Raw genomic sequence first — 22,283 nt, 5'->3', positions numbered from 1 at the left:
CATGTTAGCCTGACTATTACAAGACCTGAAGGGAGCTTATGAAAATACTACATCAAATTGTTGTTGCTTGCTTTTTCATTAGAGATGGGGGGGAAAAAAAAAAAAAAGTGGATTACTGAGGAACAAAGTATTGTAGCGTTTTTACAAAGAGGGTTAGCAACCTCCGATTCACCAAGCAAGGAAAGACTTAATTATGGCTTTCTCAAAGGGCAGCCACTGCTGACCTTTCGAGCCAAGAATAGAAGCAACATTGTGGCTGTAAAGAATTGTCACTGGAAGAGAGACTGGAAAATGTAAGAAACAAGTCCAGAGTGGACTTTCCACTTCGAAACACTGAAAAGAAATAAAAGACAGCATCTAGCTCTCTAGAAAAAATATAAGAAAAGTCTCTTCTATTTTGGGCAAAATCTCATCTGTCAGTCAAAGCAGTATTGGCCTTCAGGACAGCCTAAGGAATGATCAAGGACTCAGAGGCTGGAGCTGCAAGAGTGAATTCATGTATACCAAAACCGTTGGAAGGTTTGGGAAAGGCCTCTGCCTGGATCTCTACTCAGCAAGTCCTATCATCATTGTCTATTTTTTTCATGTGCTCCTGTATGTCTGATCTGATTATAAAAATAGTCTGAAAATCAGGTTAAAACGAGAACTAGAGGTGCATGGCTTGCATAGTGTATTGAATGGAACAAGTGACAGCACCGAAGCAAGGCTGGTCACATTTGTGGTGACATTCATGCTTGAGTGGTTGTCGCCTCTGACAGACATGGGTGGTGACAGAAAAAAATTGAATGAGTGAGACAGGGGGCACTAATCAATTGGCAGCAACTCTGACTAGAATAAAACAAAACTCATGCTGCAGACATTCTTATTGGTGATAAATGATGTACTGAGGTAGCCTCAACATGTGGCAGATTCCAAAACACAGGGAGAGAAAAATGTTTCCATATTTTCACCTTTCTCACTGGTTCACAATGCTGTTTAGGCTTATTACAGCTGGTTTCTACCCAGAAGATTAAAACTTGGCCCTGTGACCAACTTATGTTATTTTAGAAATTTGTACTCTCTTACTCTCCTGCTGTAAATCCTCATTCAGCATTAATATGGTGTAAAGTGAAACCACATGCTAAAAAAAAAGTTTATTTTCAGAGACTGCAATTGTCTGCCAATGATTTTGCATGCCCTGCACAAATCTCACTAAGAAAACGACAGATGAGTATCTGTATCTCCTTCATTCACTGCATTCTTCATTAAATTTGTATTTTAAATTGCCAGTCCTAGCCTGGGATTTGAAATGCCAAACTGGGCTGCCTCTGCCAACCATTTTATCCTCACTAATGAGGATTTCTGCACCATTAATGAAGACTTAGTTAATTTCGAAAAGGACACTTGATTTAGAAAAACAACCAGATTTTTTTTCTCCCACAGTAATGAAGCATTGCTAGAAATAAGAGAAGGAACAAACATTCATTTGACTCCAAGGCAAGTCAAAATGTGCATATCAAGCCAGTTAGGAAGTATTCAGTGCTACCTTGGCACTATTCAACAACTAGGACCATTATGCACATGGTAAAGAAGGAAAATATGCAAAGGCAGAGAAATTAAAATAAAACCAAATTGTTTCCCACTGTTAATGACCAAAAGGACCCTATATTACTACTAGTTCTCTGGAATGGTTTCAACCCTAATTGCAAGTACAAGCTCCTGTAATTCAATGCTCACTCCACGTTGGACCTAGGGAAAAACTAATAGTTTTGTAGTTGTTCAAGACTTGGCTAGACGAAACCACAGTTGACCAGACCTGGTGTTGCTGGCAGTCCTGCTTTGAGAAGGTGGTTGGACTGGATGTTCTCCAGAAGTCCCTTCTGACCGTTGTGTACCAAGGGGGACAACAGCACAAGGATCAGGAGTGGAGGATGCCTGTGGCTTCCTGGTTGAAGCTATCCTGCCACATTGCCACATACAAGTGTGGCTTCTAAAACAGCAGGGGAGCTCAAGGCTCAGCACCCTCTAGCAGTAGCATGATTTCTCTTTCCTGAGAGGAGAAGCAGAAAGAAGCAAGCAGACAACTGAGATTGTTGAAACAACAGTTTCCATCATCTGCAAACTCTATTCTGTCCCAATGCTCTCTTCAGTTTTCACCAGTTTGGAGGCTTCTCAATACAACTCCTTCTCCCATCCCCATCCCTGGCCTGCACAGCTTCTCTGACCTGCATCCCAGCTCTGCTGTTATGCAAATGCCCAGTGCATGTTCCTAGTATATTTCTTCTGCCTGTCTCCAAATGAAGATGGCCTTCCCCTCCCATTTTGAAAAATCATTGTCTTTCTTATTTTACTGCTTCTTCCAAACACTTACAACTTTCTCAAAGTCGCTTTGACATTTTCACCTGGATTTGTAATATTTCATGCTGCTCACCAAACAATACTGTCTACTCCAATACCACATTCTATTCCTATTGTACAAAATGATTTATTTTGACATCTGTATGGGGAATGACTGTGAAATATTTTCAAATTCCTTCAGCAGGTTGTAAATCATTTATGAACCCACTCTCCCTTAATCAGAAAAGACTGAAATGCAGAAAAACGTCTTAATGTTTCGAGATAGCACCCTTTCCTTTCTTTCCCACTGCCCACTGTGCACTTGGATGACCCCTTACAACTTTCTACCCATTAAATGGATGCACTTGCTGTGCTTCTCCATGCTAAATTGTATTCCTGTAGATTATCATATGAGATAAATAAAAAACAAAGTGGAAATCTTATTTATAGTCAGTGCAGACTATTTTATCAAAGGAAATAGTTGTTGACATTTGTCGACAGAAGAGAAGCAACCAGAGGAACTGTAGCATGGCTTCAAAGCTGTAGGCTGTCATGTGTCTCTGCTTCCTTGAATCTCATTACTCCTTGTCCTCTCACGCTACTGTATACACACACGGAGTGGAATTCTGGATATCCTGAAGGGCCATGCAGAAAAATTTACTGCATTGCATGACTTTCAATCCCGTGAGAGCAGGACTGTAATGGAAGCAACTCAGTCTCTTTTAGTCAGGTTCACTAGGTTCCTTCTGAACTGCTGCTTACAGCCAGCCTGCTGGCACTGCTGCTGTCACCCACCAAGGAGCCTGAGCCCTACACCTGTCTCGGCAGAGAGCTGTGTCTCTTGCAGCTTGCTCAAAATGAGACTCAGAGGTTTCCCAAGCTCATGCTGGGGAAAGCAATAACTCTGGATAGCACACCAGATCCCGGTCCTTTCTCACGCTCCCTGGCACTGAACCACATTATTCAGGATAGACTGCATGCCCATGGGCCACTGTTTTCTGCATTTTCATGAGGACTTCTAAAAAAAGAAAGGAGGAGGGAAGGAGGGAAGAAGAGGAAGAGGAAGAGGAAGAGGAAGGAAAAAAGGAGGAGAAGGAGAAGGAGAAGGAGAAGGAGAAGGAGAAGGAGAAGGAGAAGGAGAAGGAGAAGGAGAAGGAGAAGGAGAAGGAGAAGGAGAAGGAGAAGGAGAAGGAGAAGGAGAAGGAGAAGGAGAAGGAGAAGGAGAAGGAGAAGGAGGAGGAGAAGGAGGAGGAGAAGGAGAAGGAGAAGGAGAAGGAGAAGGAGAAGGAGAAGGAGGAGGAGAAGGAGAAGGAGGAGGAGAAGGAGGAGGAGAAGGAGGAGGAGGAGGAGGAGGAGGAGGAGGAGGAGGAGGAGGAGGAGGAGGAGGAGGAGGAGGAGGAGGAGGAAGCATTTAACAAAAACAGGTTTGGCACCTTTGTACCTGGCTGATAAAATATGAATATTCTTGTTTGTTATAGTAACACTCCAACAATGATGACAAATAGGAAAATGAGCTCACAAATGAAAGGAGCATTTTGATCATCTATTCTACAAGGTTTTTTTACAATACAAAACATGAAATCTAACCTACCAATTTTTGCAGTCTACCACGGATCTTCTTTTGTTATTGCTATACTTAAAAGGAAAGTGCCACCATAATTAGAAGCATTTTGTTCCTGGAGAAGACAAGCATTGGATATGCATAAAAATATTAATAAGACTGTTTCAATGTCAACTCATCTATACAATTTTGAGATTCACTTTCTACTTAGTCATCTGGGACTCCAAAGTACATCTTAAATATTACCACCAGCTGCCTAATTATATTTTGATAAGTTCATTCTTGAATAATTTTAAAATCTACAGCTTAGTGGGTTTATGGTCTCTGTCATCCTTATATTACACTGCACAGCCATTTTAATTCCCTGTAAGGAAAATTTTAAAAATGAGAGAGAATAGAAGCCTAGTGCAATGCATGGAAGAAAATCTTTGGGTAAAACTACTAGGATTCATTTATACTTCCTGTAAGCTGAGAAAAAAAGAGAGCAGATTTCATTAGTGAATTATTTTAAACTATGCTATGGCCTTTCTTCCAATTAAGCACAAAAAGCACTGTCAAGGATGGTGACTTATTAAAAGCCACAAGGTGGCAATGTTTCAGAACGTTCCTGAGATTTCTTGAAAAATTATGCTTATCAGTAAGTCATTATTACAATCATAATCATAAAAGACCATTCAAAAAGCTGCCATCTAATGCACAGGTTTTTGAGTAGTAAGAGCATGGTTAACAACGTACAGGTATGGTAGATGATCAATATACTTTGTATGAACTGCACAATGGATTCAGGATGAGTAAACAGGCCTGCACCAGACCAATTTGACATATTTCTATGGTTAAAATTAAATGTATCCACAAAACCATCGCAGAAAACTTAACAAGAAAAGAATGATAGTCCTTTCAGTTAATGGAAATCTTCCTACTACAAGTGAACTTGAGTGAGAAGCTAAATTCACACAACCAAGTAGTGCCTTTATGCTTAAGTCATCTTTATTTGCCTTACTATGGTGCAGATACTGCAGGCAAGTAGCTATACAGATATAATCAGATGTGTGGTTTAACCCCTCCTTCCTTCTTCTTCTCCTAGCTTTATATGCTGAGCATGAAATCACATGATAAGGAATATCCCTTTGGTCAGTTGGGGTCAGCTGTCCCAGCTCTGTCTCCTCCCAACTTTTTGTGTACCACCAGCTTACCCACTGGTGGGGTGATCTGCTAGGAAAACAAAACAAAACAAACAAAAAATCAAATGGGAGTTTTCGAATTTTTTCTTCTTTATTGTTAGTTTAATAAATGCCCTTTTTTCTATCTATCAAGCTCTAGTAGGATTTTAATGAACGGTATATCAATGAAGATGAAACTTTTTTTTGGCACAGACCAGCCACTGAGCATATAATTCTAAATCTTCCTATGTAGAAAGAAAACATTTTGCCCCTCCTATTGGAAAGTCAGGAAGACCAGGTTTCAGCTTTCAGTGAAATGATCCCCTCAAAGTAGCACTGACAGTATGCATATGAGTATATATGTTAAAAACAAAAAGACATACTTAAAGCACAATGTTCAAAAATTTAATCTCTTTGTAAAAAGACTTTTGTGATTTAAGTAAAGAGTGTCCTTAAAAATTATCAGAAAGACTACCAATCATCTGCCAATGTCTTGATCAGAGGGAGAACAGAAGTGTTATTGCAATTCCTAGGCAGGCCTGCTGCCAAGACACATGTGAGCTCAGGCTTGCTGGAGGCTGAAGCACCACACAGAGGGATCTGTTCCACCCTGAACAGGACTGGGACAACAATTCCATCGTGTCTCACTCTCTTCTTTTCTTCTGAATATGCTAGGAAGATGGCATCACAGGCAGCATCAGCTTCACCAACGCTACTTCCTTCCAGGGTAAATGGAAGAGCAGACAGAGTTTCACCAGCTTAACCCTGCTGTACTAAGTTTCCTCTAGAGTTATACATTCATGTCTTTCCAGTCCACAGCCACATCTGGTTTGTTCCACCAATGTAACACTGAATACTTGGGCTAGCATGTATGTATTCCTCAGGAAGTGAAAGTCACAGAGCTCAACCTTCAACAAGGCTGACACATACCCCTCTTTTGCCCTCACTAATCTTCCAGTCCCCAGCTAGTGGGATATTTCTTGAAGAACACACTACATGTTCCAGTTCAAGATGATACTGGGACTGTGGCATTCTCTGCTTTTCCTCTGCCCCATGAGATATGACATCCTTCCTCACCCCACTCCTTCTCCAAAATCCAGATATCTTCACCAGCTCCACACAGATATGTAGCAAACTTGCTGTAGTCTGCTCTGGCACCTTGCTAGGAAATGGGGCCAGCGTAGAGGAGAGGGTGGAGAAAGGCCACAGACATCTCCAGTCCTCTTTCTTCGCTTTTTGAGCAGACACACTGTGCAGCTGAGGGTCCAGAATGAGGGAAGAATCAGAGGAATCTTAAGGACACACTGCTGCACTAGTACCGGTGCTTCACAACATTCTTACTGTCTGACGCAGCATATATTTAAAGCTGCACTAGCCACTCAATATTAATACATGCCATTCCTTATTACGGATTTTTGCTGGTGGTGGAACAAGCAAGAACTCTTCAGTAAATATAAACCTTTTGATTACTAGTGATAGAAACATGAGCTTAGTAGTGGATGAAAGCAGACTAAGGATTTTAAAGAAACAGGAATCTCGAATCCAAAGCAATAATTTTAGGACCTAAGATATACTAAGTGGTAAGCAGTTAGCATTTCCTTTTTCAAAAACCACAGATGCCTTTGGTATAGGAATATGAAAGCAAATTATAGCAAAAAACAGTAAAACAGAATAGACGCCAAAATCTCCAGGCACTAAGATAAAATTCTTTGCTTTGAAAAATCCAGCTTTTTTTCTAATCTAGATTAGAAAATTCTAAAAGCCTTTGTCCTTTGCTGCTTGTCCTCATTTTGTCTTCACAGAGCAGGGAAGTGAGCCTAACCCACCACTAGAAAATCACATTACCTTCCAAAGAGGAAAAAAACAAGGACCAGCCATGAACATGCTAAGGAAGCAATTCGTGTATGCACTCACTTGAAATAACAAGAATGATTCAGATTTAGTCCATTATTACCTTGTCAAACAGGGAAACTCCTAATCAAGTGTACCTGAAAGGAAGCTAAACTCCAAATAAAATCAGTTTATAATGAAGAGGTAATGAGGAACAGAAACTTTGGAAAGAATTTAAATTATGTGACAGATGGAAGTCCATTCTAGGATGGCAAATCTGAAAAAAATTACCTTAGAATGTATTTTTTTCCAGTTAACAGGATGTGGTCTAGGTCTTTTCCTTCACAGAAGATTGACCAAAAGAAACAGGAAATACATCTATGAGAGTGTGTGCAAACAGTGTATACTGTCCAACACTGGAACGAAAGCAAAGTGCTCTGCTCAGTATCCTGTTCATGGAGATAATCTGTGCTTAAGCAGTAACACAGCAACTCAGAGACCACTTGGCAAACTGCATGTGTGGCTACACCAGCTGCTGTAATGTGAAGCACCTATGTGGCACAGGTGCTGGTCTATGGTAGAAGCACTTTGCATTTGAAGAGTGGCACGGCAAAAGTCATGTCAGGCTTGTGTTAAAGCATTAGCCATCTTTTTGTTATAGTTAAAACACTTCTAGAAGTTAAAACAATTCTGTAGATAACAATAAAAATACGTGTAAGAGAACTTTCCTAATGACATTTTAAAGCTCCCTATGAATTCCTTCTGTTGAGAGAAGAACATCAGGAATCAGTCCTGAGGTTGCACTACTTTATACTATGGCGTCCTACTAAAATACATAAAAGCATTGCATGAGTGTCCACACAGCGCTGCTGTCATGGATATTGCTCTAAATTTAGAAATCAGTCATAAGAAAGTGCTTTTGAAGTATCTTTCTTACTATTTAACTTGAGGATCTGATGCACTATAGCCAGAGTTCTTACCAATGACTATTTGCCTTAGCAACTGTTATCCATGATGTTATCTGTTATAGCTGTATGGCAGTGTATTTTTAATCATCTAATGACAGGTTTGTGCGCTCTTATTTTTCCCTCCTCCTCCATTCTCTCTAAGAGACAATACACAGAGCAAGCAAGAAAAATAAACTGAAAAGCTCACAGAGTTAAACACCACCAGCATATTTAATGGACAGTTGTTTGAAGCAGAACATATTTGATATTTCCCAATATTTATTTCAAAACTCCTAATAGCCAAAGTATTAACATGGTTTAGAATGATACAACTATTTTTTCACTTATCTATTTATGTTTGTCTACTCAATGTAAGCCAGCATCCATCACAACATAGAAGAGCTTAACATAGGTGGCATGACTATATGTCATACATACATCTACAAGAAAAAACAAACTGCAACAAACAGCAGTCCAAGGAATCCCCCTAGTATGAATGACTATATAGACTTATACTAAAAAAAAAATTCACATGCCCTATTTTCTTCCTTAGAAATCTGTTCAGTTGCCATAGTTCACATCTTGTGTGAAAAAATGAAATGGTTGATGACTGATCTAATTCACATAGTAACATTAGGAAGTTTTCAGGGAGTGAAATAAAGTTAAAGCAAGTTGTTATAGTACTCATCTGGCCTGCTGTTACAATTGTGTCTTTTTAAAGGGTTTTATTGTTTTTTCTATAATATCATATGCTACGTTTTGCAAATAAAAGAGGTGGGTAGACTAACACAATTATAAGGAAATTAAAATACATGTACTTTGTATGATTTACAAGTATATGTTTTTTCTTGTGTGTTACTGAGTTTCTACAGTTTGCCATTCCAAGTCCAGTTGCAAGACACCTCTCTCTCTTACCATTCAGCTGTGCAGCCCTAAGCGTAGGTGTCTACCTGATACCACTCCCAGGATAAAACCTCATCTCATCATCAGCAAGGATAGAAGGGATTAACTATCCTTGTGTGTGTCTATTACTACTGAGGATTACTGCCTGTAAGTTAAAAAGTTAGACTACAAGCTTCACTTTTACTTGGCCAAAGTTAGGTAAGAAGAACTCCAATGGTATCCCAAACAATGCAGCTTCTGGCACTAACTGCGTTCAGATGAGATGGCTTGTCTGCATAAAAAGAGGCGAAACAGAGCTGTAAAACTAGAACACATTTATTCGTTTGGTATATCTCACCTTGCAAGGGGTAAACAAGCGGTTCCTAATGGCTCTAGGTTGAAGCTGAAGCCTTCCACCTGAAGGTTCACATTTAACCTCAGTAGCCCTCAGATTTCTTATTTGCTGTATTAAGGATAGACATGTGCATGACTACTGCAGGACTGGGAACTAATTGATGCTAGTCAGTGGAAAGCTTCTGGGCAATTAGTGCTGTGGGGAACAGAGAAATGTGCCTCTTTGTAACTCCTTTTACTTGAGAAAGGTGGAAGACAGACCAGGGTTGCCACATAGGTTCATCCCAGCTCTGTGTAAGGACCTAAGCAGCCAAAGGTTGCAAACAAAGCATAGAGCAGGACAAGTTCCCATCTCTGCTGCTGCGGTTATTTGGCTAAGGGGCATTGCTGGCCAGACTGCATGAGTGGGCATGAAACCCAGCAGTTCAAACTGAGAGCCTGGAATTGCAACACTCCTTATTTTCTCTTTTCCCTATCCTAGAAAAGAACAAATAGATTTTTGAAGGTGGACTTTCCTGTGTAAGATGTGGTTTGATGACACAATAAATTCAGTTTTAAGCCCCCTCATAACATAGAACACAGTGCTAATATGGTACAGGCTCAACCTGTTAGCTAAAATTAGTTAGTCCACCTAAATTTTTCAAAGATTGCAATGGCTAGCTTTTGCAGAGGATCAGGTAGCACCTCTCACCCTGCAATTTGTGTAAAATCAGGATCACCTCCCTGTTGCACACTAGGTAATTTTACAAGAACATGTTTTTGTGCCCACACATGATCCAGATGAATTTTTTGCTGCAGGGCAATTTGCTGATGCATATAGCCAGTATCAATTATTATAGACACAGTGCCTGTGTTTTAATGCTAGATTTCTTATTTTCTTCTGGACTGCAATGAAAAAAGATGCAACATCCTAAGAATAAAAAATATAAAGGTACAAGAGGTACAAGAGGTAGTACACATATCCAAAATGTGTAATATCAAGATTGTTTTGAAGGGGAATCTGAACCCAGCAGGGAATTTGAATCCAAAACACCCTAAGTGGCAGTTCAGAGTACTCTGCACTGAGACTCATGGTATCTTTTGCTGACGCGGTTTCATTTTCCATGAATAGGTATTAATCAAATCTTTGACTCTGTGATGTCCCAGTTACTATACACAATATTAAGGATATTGCCCTAGAATGCAGCAGACACTTGGAATGCATAGACATACACACACAGACATTTGCTTGCATGATTTAGCACTGCATAAAGATAATTTAGCTTCAAACAACCTGGTGAACATCTATTGAAGCACTGCAGAGCAACATCAAGGTGCTAGGCTGTCTCCCAGAACCATCATTACTCCACTAGCATGGTGTTGTACTAGTAAAAGGAAAAACCTTACCTCTCAGCAAAACTAATCGGACTAGCTGGAATGCTGTGCTTCCAGCCCTGAAGCACAGAGCTGGCTGTCTCAGCCCAGTGCTTCTTAACTCCCTGTAGTTTTTAGTGCTTCCTTCAGCTTCTTATGTTGAAGCCTGTAATAAACTTAAATTTCATGCATTGTAGTGGAGTACGTAACTATTTCATGAAAGATGGATGCCACCACTGAATACATTTCTCCAGTCCCAGTGGTTTGACAGGCTAAATGCGAATTCATAAATAGTTTTTAAGATAAGCAACCCCCCATTCTGGAGAATTTGCTGCTCTCCTGTTGTTTTTCCACCATCATGTTCTAATTGTGAGCAGGTACAACAGTAACTTAGAAGTTAAGGAAAAGTATAAGAAGTTGCTTGAAATATGGTCTTTATTTTGCAACCATATTTGCAGGTACTTATGCAATTAAAAACCAATGATGATATCTAAGCTGTTTTTGTGGGCTTTGGAGGTTTGAATGACATCAAACGTTTTTCCAGCTTTCGTCATACAAAAACAACAGGCACTTTTCACATCAGCCTGTGCTGCAGCAAGTGCATTTCACTGATGGAAATTATAAAGTTTATCTCCAAATCCAATGCATGAATATACATAAAAATATTCTTATTGTTGGTGGGGGGGAAAGGAGGTGAGTAAGATTCGTTACAAAGTTGGCAAGATTGGGGTAGGAAATAGCTTCCATGCATCGGAGACTAAACAGGCTACAGTTCTTCAGTTTGGAGAGGGAGATGAGCAGGACTATGAGGGAAGTCTACAGTGGCATGGAGAAGGTTACTGTAGAATGACTACTCATAATTTATCACAAAACAAGAGCTGGAGAGTACCGAATCAAGTCATCAGACAGCAAGCCTATGACAAATAAAAGGAAGTCCTATTTCATAGAGTGTATAATTAAAGTCAAATTCACCATCACAAAACTGTGGTGAGGACAAACCTATATAAACACTGAAAGAGAGACTGGAAAAATGCAAAATGGGAGTCTACAGGCCTATAAACACAGTGGTCCAGTTGCACTTCAAATTAAGATAGCCTCAGAATTACAATGCTACCATTTCCTTGGAGCACAGCACCTCTTTAGGAGCTGCCACACTGGGAATTAATAAGTGGTGACTACAACTTCCTTACTGGTTTCTCCTTTGAATCAGATGGCAAGCAGCCTCATTCAGCAGCAGATTACTTCTTTCTCTATGCTGAATGCATCCCTCATTCCCCATTCCTGCTCACTTCTTTCTCACTCACTTGGGAAGGGGTGAGGCACTGCCTGGAGGCCACTCAGAATTAGTAGAGACGTCTAATGCTGGGAGTCCTCCAGGGAGCAGGGTGATAATGCGTTGCATGAAGTAGACACAGAGAAAGGGTGCAGTGGGAGTAGAGGGGAAGTGCTCAGGTGCTCTGAATGAGCAGGAACAGAACAAGTGCAGTTCCAGGGAACAGGATCCACCTCATAATATTTATTCTTAACTGCCTGTTCTGCAAAGGATGGTCTTCATGCTGAGATTTATAGACAATGAAAAACCTTATCCCAAGTGAATGATTATTATTATTTGCTCATGGTTTAAAACTCATTTGATTCTTGGCCTTCACTCCTGGTGTTATTCTGGAACTGCAGTCTAACATTCAGCAATGTAACAAATGTATGAAGCCACCATCGAGGCCAGTTATTTGTTGTGACCAAAGAGAACAGGTGAACAACAAACTGAAGCTTAAAATAGAGTCCATCTGCTCCCCCTCTCCCCAGCAACACCTCCAAAGCCTACTTGCAAACTCCTGCATGATAACTCCAAAAATGCTACAACATGAGATCTTTGCTCAAGCTCATAGAGATTGATTTATCAAAATCATCACATGGGACTATTACTACAAATGCATCCCATATGAGGAGAATCGCTGTAAGTAGGACACAGGGGAAGAAACCTCAGTTACTTTTTCAGCTGTAGTATCTGTCTCACAGAGTCAGCACTTTAACTCCAGAAGGCTGTTTATGTTCAAAAGCCAAGACCATGTTCTTTCCTTTCCCATTACAGACTTGCATGGAAATACCAGGGAAAGGTTTTCGCATTTTGGATTACAATTGTCAGTGTAAAAGGGCTACGGTATTTAGGGCAGAGCATTTGAATGAGACATGAAAATCTAACAAAAAAATTCATTCCTTTTTATCATGTAATGCTGGTACTTCAGAGAACAAAAAAAACATGAATGAACACAGAAACTGAACTAGGTCAGCAACATTGCTTTTCCTCTCAAACACTTTCGAGTGTTGCCAGCTGGAAACTTGGGCTGAGTTATGCCACAGCAACCGCAGAATAATTCTGTAGCCTGTAATCACATCTTAATTGTTACGATGGTTTTAGAGGTGTTCTAATACAGTGTGAGAGCAGTCATATAAAGCATTTTGTGGTACTTTGACAGTTAATTAGTGTATTTCACACATGTATTCAGTTTTATACTGTGTTGCATGAGGTTAATTTCATAAGTGTAGGAGAAAAGTGTCTTCTCTTCACTGACCTGTATACTGCATTGGAAAAACATTTGCAGGATTCTCTAGGTATACTATCAACAATAATGGTACTTATGTGCAATGTTTTTGCTTTCTTGTGTTTCTATATGCACAGATAAAATACAAAACAAGATAGATTGCTAATGTGCTAACTAGAGAAGCACAATAATCAATATTATTTTAATGTTCGATCACGGAAGTGTTTTTTCAAAGGTACAAATAGAGTTGACTAAATCCCATGGAAATTCACTGCTGGCACATTTATGCCTTTGAAAATCTGCAGCTTTGGATTACAAAAGACCAGACTCAAACCTAAGGGCTTTGATCTTAACACCATTTTTACACAGTGAGTAGAAAATTGCTGTCGTTCAAAAAAGACGTCTACTTATTATAGAGTATGTTCAGGTCATAAAAATGCATTCAGTCAGTGCATAACAGAAAGTACTTAATGACCCACATTATTTCATGCATAGGAATAGACTTGCTAGAGAAAATGCAAGTGAAGGGAAGCAGAAGTGTGTGAGGTACACAAGCTTTAAGGACCCTGACATCTTGTATAGCAAGGTTTGAATACCACTTAAGTCCTTTATCAGCATAAGTTACCATCATTCCACAGAGATCAATGGAGTTATATCTAATGGATTCTAGTGTGGTCCTCTATTATCACCTAGACAGAAAGAAAATTCTCATCCAAACCTTACTGATGAACCTTAGTAGGTTTAAGATTCAGACCTGTGATTAACAACACCAAGCTCCAAAATATAGCATTTTTTTTTATTGTTTCCGAATCGGCTTGGAAGATTGATTGATAAAATTGTGTGAAATAAACCATCAAAATACTAAGGTGGCTTTTGAGAAACAGAATAGGTTGTTATCACAGTTATTGATATATATCGGTGCAGCCCTCTCTCCTCAAAGTGCTGACTTTTGTTTATAGGTCTCATGAATGCAAACAGGTTATAGCACACACAGCCAGAAGAGAAGTATTTACAGCATAACTAACACCCACCTAAAAACATCCATGCTGAAAAAAACAAACAAACAATAGCATCTTCAGTTGCAATAGAATGTTATCTTTGCATCAGCCCTAAAATGCAATCCCCTCTGTTGCTGGAGTTGACAGTAGCTGTGAGATTAGCCTGCACCTCCTGTGTGTGCTGCAGATGAAGAGCGAAGAGTGTGTTTGCACTGGGGAGGAAAAGCTGAAGCAGGCAGGGAGAAGCAACACCCTTCCTTCACCATGGAAACACACACATACCCTATCATGCACTCAGCAGCAATGTCCTGACTTGTAGTTCACATAGCTACAGTCATCTCAGAAGAAACAGAAAAATAAATAAGGTTTAGAAACTGACCTGTTTTTCATTTTCATCCTCCAGCCGCAGCCTGTCCTCAATGCAGTTCCTGGCCTGAAGGAATGCCTTCCTCTGAGCCCTTTCTGTCAAAATCCTCACAAAGACCCCATACAAATTTACACTGACAAAAAGGATTGCATTGGCCACAAGCTGTAAGAAAGAAAGAAAAGTAAATTAATATTTTAAAATACAGATTTTTATGTTACATTTCTGCTCATCAAAATTTAAAACAAAAAAAGGAAAAAAGAAGAAAAAAATTTTAAAAGTGCACTGTCTTTAAAAATTCTACCTTGCTAGCCATGTCATGGATAACCCTTTCCACAACTCAACTGCAGTGAAACAATTATAGCAGCTACCACAAGTCCAAGAAAGCAAAACTGCAAAATACAGAACTTTGCATCTTCTGAAGTTAATTATTTTACTATGCCTTTGTGAAGTAGGGAGACTACTGTCCCTTTTTTAATAGTTGAGAAGCAAGGCATTGACAAGATCTGTGACTAAATCAAAATGTGTGCCTGGGTACCCCAAGCTTCCATAATGTGCAATTTGCACTTGGAAAATCTGCTTTGCTTCCCATATCTATACTGTTAGCAACCACGCTGTATTTTTTGAGAAATCATCCAAAATATTGTTGATGCCATCCTGCAGCAGACCTCTCAGAAGGTGCTGAGTGCTTTCAAATGATAGCCCTTGGCACAAACCAAGCCCCATCACAATGCTATAAACAGGAACGATTAATTACTTTGGAACGACTTCAGTAAACGGTGCTTTGATGGAGACAGAAATGACCCAATTACCTTTCCAGATTTTTTAAATGTTTTTACAGTATGTGATAAAGTTGTTAACTAACTTAATTAAGTGAAAAGTGGCTTGCACACAACCTCCCTAAGACAATACTGCCCAAGTTTCCCACCGCATCTCTAATGTCCGAAACATGCCTTCAGATGGCAAATTCTGCAATGCAGTGCAGTAGTTGATTAGAAAGGAGGCAATAAGACCTATTTACCCAATATATTTTCAGTCTCATTCTCCATATTTACTCTAGTTACTACCACAGCATCATGATAAGGGTTCATGAAACTCACGAATTCCAAAATTTCAGAAATCAGCTGGCACATAAATTGACCATGATTGGGTATAATAAGAGCAAAGAAAGGCTTTACAGCAAGTAATACAATTCATGTACAATTCCTGTGCACCTAAAATAGTTCATAAAGACCATATAGCTAACATTTATTTCCTAATTCAAAGTATACATTTCAAGCTAGCACATCTCTGCTGTTCCATGATCTGCTACTGTAAATTGGAGACCACTGCCATTGTTAGCACTGCATAGTGAGTCCAGCTGTGCCAACAACACAATAAAGTTTTAAGAAAAACAGAACCACTGACATCATTGTAGAGAATGCTCACTGACTAACAGGACTAGTGTTGAAGGCTTAAATCCAGCCAATACAGTAAGCAAAGATCCAAAATTACATCCAGAAACTCCTTGCTGACTTTGGAGAAACTTTGGGAAACGTTTCACTCTACAAAATTAAGAAGAAAGTTTCTGACATGTGTAACTAATAGCAGTATACATCCACTTCCTATGATCTCAGTATAGTGGGGAGAATGGAAAGATTCATTCTGGGTGGGTTCTCCTGACCTTCATGGATTCACAGCTCCTCTTTTACCTTCATATCTGGTTGATATTACTTAACAGGACATGAACAACAACTTCCCTGCAAACATTCTCACCAGCACAAAATCAAAAGATACCCTGTGACAGTAAAGGGAGCTGTGCCTGGTGTTAGCATTTTCTTTCTCCTCAGATATTGAAAAAGAAACAGTTATCTCACAGGAGCTAACACTAGTGAAGAATACTGTTATGGCTTCCTCTTGAGAACTGTAAAATGTGGGTTCAGGTGTCATCAATCAGATTAATTTCAACCTAAGGATCTCATATACCAGTTACTTACATGTCATTTCTCAGATCTGTAGATGGTAAAAAATTGAAGATGAAAAGCAGTACATGAGCATATTATTTCATGATATAGGCTGAGCATGAACAGTGCAATTCCTATCCCGCCTTGTTTTGTGTCATCACAGAGAAATGTTTGAAGTATATAAATTTTCAGTGCAAGTTAAAACCTACTAAAATGAAATTACTGTATAAATTCCAGTAGAATCCTATTTTTAGAAATAGGAATGTGGCCACACTCACCTCATCCCTGCATTTTATCATGCTACAGTGTAGAGACAACAGAGTATTTTAAAGCTAATTCTTAGAAGTATAATGGAATAAAAATACAAAAGGATTTGTAAAGGCCATATTCAAAGGCAGTAGAAAGAGCCCACAGAATAACCTGTTAAGACAGTTACAGACAGTGCAACTACTTGACTGTGTCCATATACAAAACAGCTCCTAATAACACAGGGTGAAAAACTAATACTATCTTTATGTGCTGATATCACAGTAGCCCAAGACATAAATAATTACTTCCAGAGAGAATAAAAAAAAATAGTCAACTCAGTTTCTGGACTTTAACTGGAAGCCGTAAAAGACCGTATATTGTAACAATCTGCCAGCTGTTCTGGGACTATCGTTATGATTTCACTCAAGTAATGGTGATCACCTGGACTGGGGGTAACCAGTAAGTGCATTCCTGCAATCATCCAGCTGCTTTCAGACTCAGCAGGGTAAGTAATTTTCTGACATGCTTTGAACAGTTTAAGATAAAACAGAGGCTTAGCTGTCAGCTCTGGCCTGCAGGGAATCAGGAAAAGTGATAAAGCAAGTAAAATATTCATAGATTTCAAAATGTGAGAAAAGAAAGTAGGGCAGATTGTCTCCTGAGGTATGAGTTCCTTCCCTCCACAACCCATTTTCTGCTTAATTACTGTTTTTTCCCCAATTGCAAACTACATACATCTCTCTCTTTAGGTTTCTCAAATGCATGCCATTTCCTGGTCCCTTTCATTTTAATATGTAAATATGTACCGCTATATATATAGACACAGGCATACATATAAAACTTACATATATTATGTGCCATAACTCCAGAAGAGGTTGAGAGACTTGCTGTTAAAACTAAGAATCTTTGAAGATATACTGAGGCCTTCAGAGCTGCTGAAATATCAAGGAATTAAATTTTAAATCCTTCCTACAATATTCACTATACTACTGCTTAGTAGCAGAGAGTGCTCTTCAGGTTTCACCATTGTCTTCTATTTACAGTACTACCAAAGAAACGATTTACTTAATGCAACACAAAGTGTCTGGAAGACATTTTTATGCTGCAATCTCTTTCAAACAATGTTACTCTCACATTCCATAATGAGATTATAGGTCAGACAGAATAAAAAAAATGAATCAGGGTCATTAAAGACTTTTTTTTTTTTAATGTATTGTTGTCGCTGAATCTTTTATTGTGCATTCAGCATATGTGCTGCGCTTCCATACCAACATCCTGAGCTTTAGGTTTCTCTAGTCCTTGATAGGGTAGACTTTCTGTCACTGGGTGAACTCTGGCATGGTTCCTTGTGCTGACTCTAGAGGGTGTTACCAAAGGCAGACTTCCAACACAGAGAGCTAGTTCTTGTGGGCTGCCTAGTCAGTGAAGAGAGACTGGTAGCTCCAGCAGGTATTTTAACCAAATTTCTGTCTCTCCTGATTTCTTCTCCATTGATGTTCCTGGGTCTCAAGTTAGTTTTGGTAGGGAACTCCCATCAGGGAGTGAGCAAATAATTCTGGAGGTAAGAAGCATGTAACATGCACATGCATACACAGGGCTTGGAGAGTTCAGTTAAAGATCTCCTTTTTTTTTTTACTTCCCCAGAATCATCTCCCACTTCTTGAGTGTCCCTTGGGATTAGTTGAGAGGCTCTTTGAAGAGTGTCTCAAAACTTTTCTCTCTATTCCAGTTAGAATTTATTCTCCACTTCTTTTACCATCAAAGCAAGAACCCTCATGTGTACACTCAGGCATGCACTTGTTCTCTCAAATAAATAATGAAAAATTCTTCTATGTGTAATTATTTGCCTGTTGAGAGGCCTCTGTTTACTCAGCACACTAATTCTGCTATCAGGTAAACAGTTGCGTAGCAGATGATTCAAACCTGAGGCTGATTTTCATTGTGGAATAGCTTTCTGCTTGTCTCACAAAATTGCCTCATAGGAAGATGTGGCTATTTCACAAACATGCAAATGACTTCTGGATCACTCGAAGACTACAAAGTGGCATAAATATTGATAGATATTAAAATACTCAACTGAAGTATGCTAAATGAGAAATACAAATTCCCAGAAAAGAAAACTTCAGGAGACTCCCTCAGAACTTCATTGTGATTTCTAAAACTTGTCATGTGAATGGGACTGAGAAGGCATTTCAATAGCTACCACTCCCAGGGTTATAATTTAGTGGCTAATATCAATATTCTATTTATTCTCAGCAGCATGAGTTCTCCCGATATCCCATGAAGTAGAGAAGAGTGGAATACATAGGAAAAATGGCTGGCTTTTCCAGGTGAAGGTTGAAATTTGCAGAAAAGACAAGATCAATGCAGTTCTTGTATATCCTACCACTCACAAAACTGATTAAGATGAGAGTTATGCAGGGCTTGGATTCTACTTCCAGTTTTCCCTGTTAATTGAATTTTACTGCAAGTAATTTCTGTGCCACTATTGTTCCTGTTATGCAGACAATGTCACATTTACTCATTCTGTCAAAATACTTTGAGATATGGCAATGAAATGTGTTTTTGTAAAACATGAATGTCTATCGTGAGGCATGCCTTTAAGGAGAGTCATGAGCAGCTTACCAAAATGAGTCAGTGCTTCCACCATTAAAACCCTTGAAGAGGAAAGCAAGACTGTGCTCTTCATGAAAATTGTTGATATCATGAACAAGACCTTTTACAAGTTTAAACAAAAATAGTTTCTCTTTTTCCTGTTATGGAAGATGTTACCATTAAAGCAGTGTTTTATTTACAGCACAAGACTGCATTAAAGAGAATGCATGATTGCCTGTTGATCTTGACATGATTTTGTCAAGTTTAGTAATTCACTCAATCAACTCACTTTGTAACCTTTTGAGAACACTTAATTACTGTATCTGCTCTCTCCTTTTGCTTCAAGTGGCATAACATAGGAGCAGAGAACTTCTCCCTAGCTCCGGACTGCATCCCAAAAAGCACACCATCCTACCAGAGAAGGCAATTGAACAGATTTTCTCCAGATTAAATAAACATATTCCCATTTTTAATAAATATCCTGTCTTAATTTTGTTAGTTTTTGTCCTAACTGGTTTATGCCACGTACTAAGAAGATATTGTTCTGCTATGCTATTCTCTGTGATGTTTGTCTTCATTTGCATCCCTCCTGAATCTACAGCGTATTCTCAGAGGGAATTAGTGACTAATTGTTTCAGTGATAACATGTTGAATGAGAGCAGATGTCACTTTTGAGGAAAAGACAGGAGCACTGGAGTGTCTGTAACCATACAAGTGAAGAAAAACTTTCAGGATACCTAGAATGCTGTCTGTTAACCACAGCTAGTTTTTCTGAAATGTATATGCACAATGTATAATTGCAGAAGTACATTCTGTGTGTCTCTCTCTCTGTTTGCATACGTTTGACTAAAGTACAAGATACAATTTATAACCACTGTTTAAAATACATGCCATAAACCTTCCTAAAAAATGCCCCCTACAAAAACAAAGTCATTGAGCTCCTCGGTGTTAAAAGTTCATTTGTTGCACCTTTCTCTAAAGGCCATGTCCTTCTAAGTTGGAAACATGCACTGGGGACCATTAGTGCAAGGCAACAAACTCTCTCCAAAGCCCATAGAAGTGCTGAGGCTATCACAGACAGAAGAGAATATATGAAGAATATTACATGTAAAGAAGTACACTTTCCCAGTCATCCATACTAATCAGTCAAGTCTAGGTACAAAAGAGAACTGGCTGATCCCCAGTTTTTCACTATATGGGAGGCTATGAATGCCTCTCAGATAAGATATGAGAGAGATGATATCCCAGCTATTATATTTCTTTCTCTTGCTGTTACATTATGGTACTGCACTCCAGACTATGTAACAGGTTCACAGCAGAACACACACCTTAAATGTACTAATATCATCTCAGTCACTTCCATCTGTGGAAAGCTGACATAATGAGCTACCCAGTTAAAAGTCAAAATATTCTTATTAACTGGCTTACATGTCACATCCCACAAATTTCTTTGTGCTGAGAAAAGAGAGGCAAACGGGCAAATGTCACATTTCTTTCCTGATTTAGCTGTTGCATTCTTTTACGGTGTATTGTAAGTCACCATAGAACAAATAAGACCTCAGTTCTTTTGTGCTTTTGGGGTGGGTTGTTATGTTTAGGGGTTTTTGGACATTGCAATTGTTCCCAAGCATCTATCACAAAAAACTTGGAATATGTTGCCAAAGCCATTTGAAATAATTTCTATAGAAATATTGGCCAATATTTTTATTTATTTGTGCATGTTATTTACTTGCTTGACAGAGTCCAAGTGATCAGCCCCTGAAGATGTTCTATATCAACCAAAAATCTGCAGCTTTCTCCTCTTTTCCTATTAGTTAGTATAATGCGACGTTGTGCAATTCAGTGTACTCGGCTCGCTCCCTGAAATGCCTGTACACCAATGCGCGCAGCATGGGGAATAAGCAGGAGGAGTTAGAAACCTGCGTTCGGTCAGGAGATTATGATCTGGTGGCATTAACAGAGACATGGTGGGACAGCTCACATGACTGGAATGTGGTCATGGATGGCTATGTCCTTTTCAGGAAAGACAGGCCAGCCAGGCGTGGTGGTGGAGTTGCTCTTTACGTGAGAGAGCAACTACAATGTATAGAGTACTGTCCAGGTGCGGTTGAGGAACAAGTTGAGAGTCTGTGGATGAGAATTAAGGGGCAGGCTGGCAGGGGTGACACTGTTGTGGGTGTGTATTACAGGCCACCAGATCAGGGTGAGGATGTTGATGAGGCCTTCTACGGGCAGCTGAGCGTGGCCTCACAGTCACAGGCTCTGGTTGTTATGGGGGATTTTAACTACCCTGATGTTTGCTGGAAGGACTACTCAGCCAGCCAGCCTCAGTCTAGGAGGTTCCTCCAGTGCATTGACGATAACTTTCTGATGCAAATGGTGAAGGAGCTGACTAGGAGAGGTGCGCTGCTGGATCTCGTCCTCACTAACAAGGAGGGTCTGGTTGAAGCAGTAAAGGTTGAGGGGCTGCCTTGGTTGCAGTGACCATGAGATGGTGGAGTTCAGAATCTCCTGTGGTGGGAGCAGAATACTGAGCAGAATTGCAACCCTGGACTTCAGCAGGGCCGACTTTGGCCTTTTCAAACAATTGCTGGAGGAAATCCCGTGGGCAAGGCTGCTTGAAGGTAAAGGGGCCCAAGATAGTTGGTTAACATTCAGGGACTGCTTCTACCAAGCTCAAGATCAGTGCATCCCGACGTGCAGGACGTCAAGGAGGGGAGCCAGGAGACCTGCTTGGTTAAACAGGGAACTGCTGGACAAACTCAAGTGGAAGAGGAGGGTTTACAAATCATGGAAGGAGGGGCTGTCCACTTGGGAAGAATATAAGGCTCTTGTCAGAGGATGTAGGGAGGCAACTAGGAAAGCTAAGGCCTCCTTAGAGTTAAACCTGGCGAGAGGGGTCAAGGACAACAGGAAGAGGTTCTTCAAATACATGGCAGATAAAACTAACACCAGAGGCAATGTAGGCCCACTGATGAACGGGGTGAGTGCCCTGGTGACAGAAGATACAGAGAAGGCAGAATTACTGAATGCCTTCTTTGACTCTGTCTACTCTGCCGGAGGCTGTCCTGAGGAGCCCCGTATCCCTGAGGCCCCAGAGGAAGGCAGGGCAATGGAGGAGTCTGCCTCAGTTGATGAGGGCTGGGTTAGGGACCAGTTAAGCAATCTGGACATCCATAAATCCATGGGTC

At 39.9% G+C, this 22,283-nt stretch overlaps 1 protein-coding gene across 1 annotated transcript in view; it reads right to left on the bottom strand.

Annotated features, from left to right (window-relative positions):
- The window catches only part of ADCY1 (adenylate cyclase 1), a 150,481-nt gene that overhangs the window by 94,173 nt on the left and 34,025 nt on the right, over positions 1-22,283 (bottom strand). The window contains exon 2 of the mRNA XM_065628679.1: positions 14,321-14,470. Within this exon, the coding sequence (XP_065484751.1) occupies positions 14,321-14,470 (150 nt within the window). The remainder of the gene's footprint in view (positions 1-14,320; positions 14,471-22,283) is intronic.

Source organism: Caloenas nicobarica, chromosome 2 (genome assembly GCF_036013445.1).
Source record: "Caloenas nicobarica isolate bCalNic1 chromosome 2, bCalNic1.hap1, whole genome shotgun sequence".
Lineage (NCBI taxonomy): Eukaryota > Metazoa > Chordata > Aves > Columbiformes > Columbidae > Caloenas > Caloenas nicobarica.
This window is presented reverse-complemented; position numbering and strand designations above follow the sequence as displayed.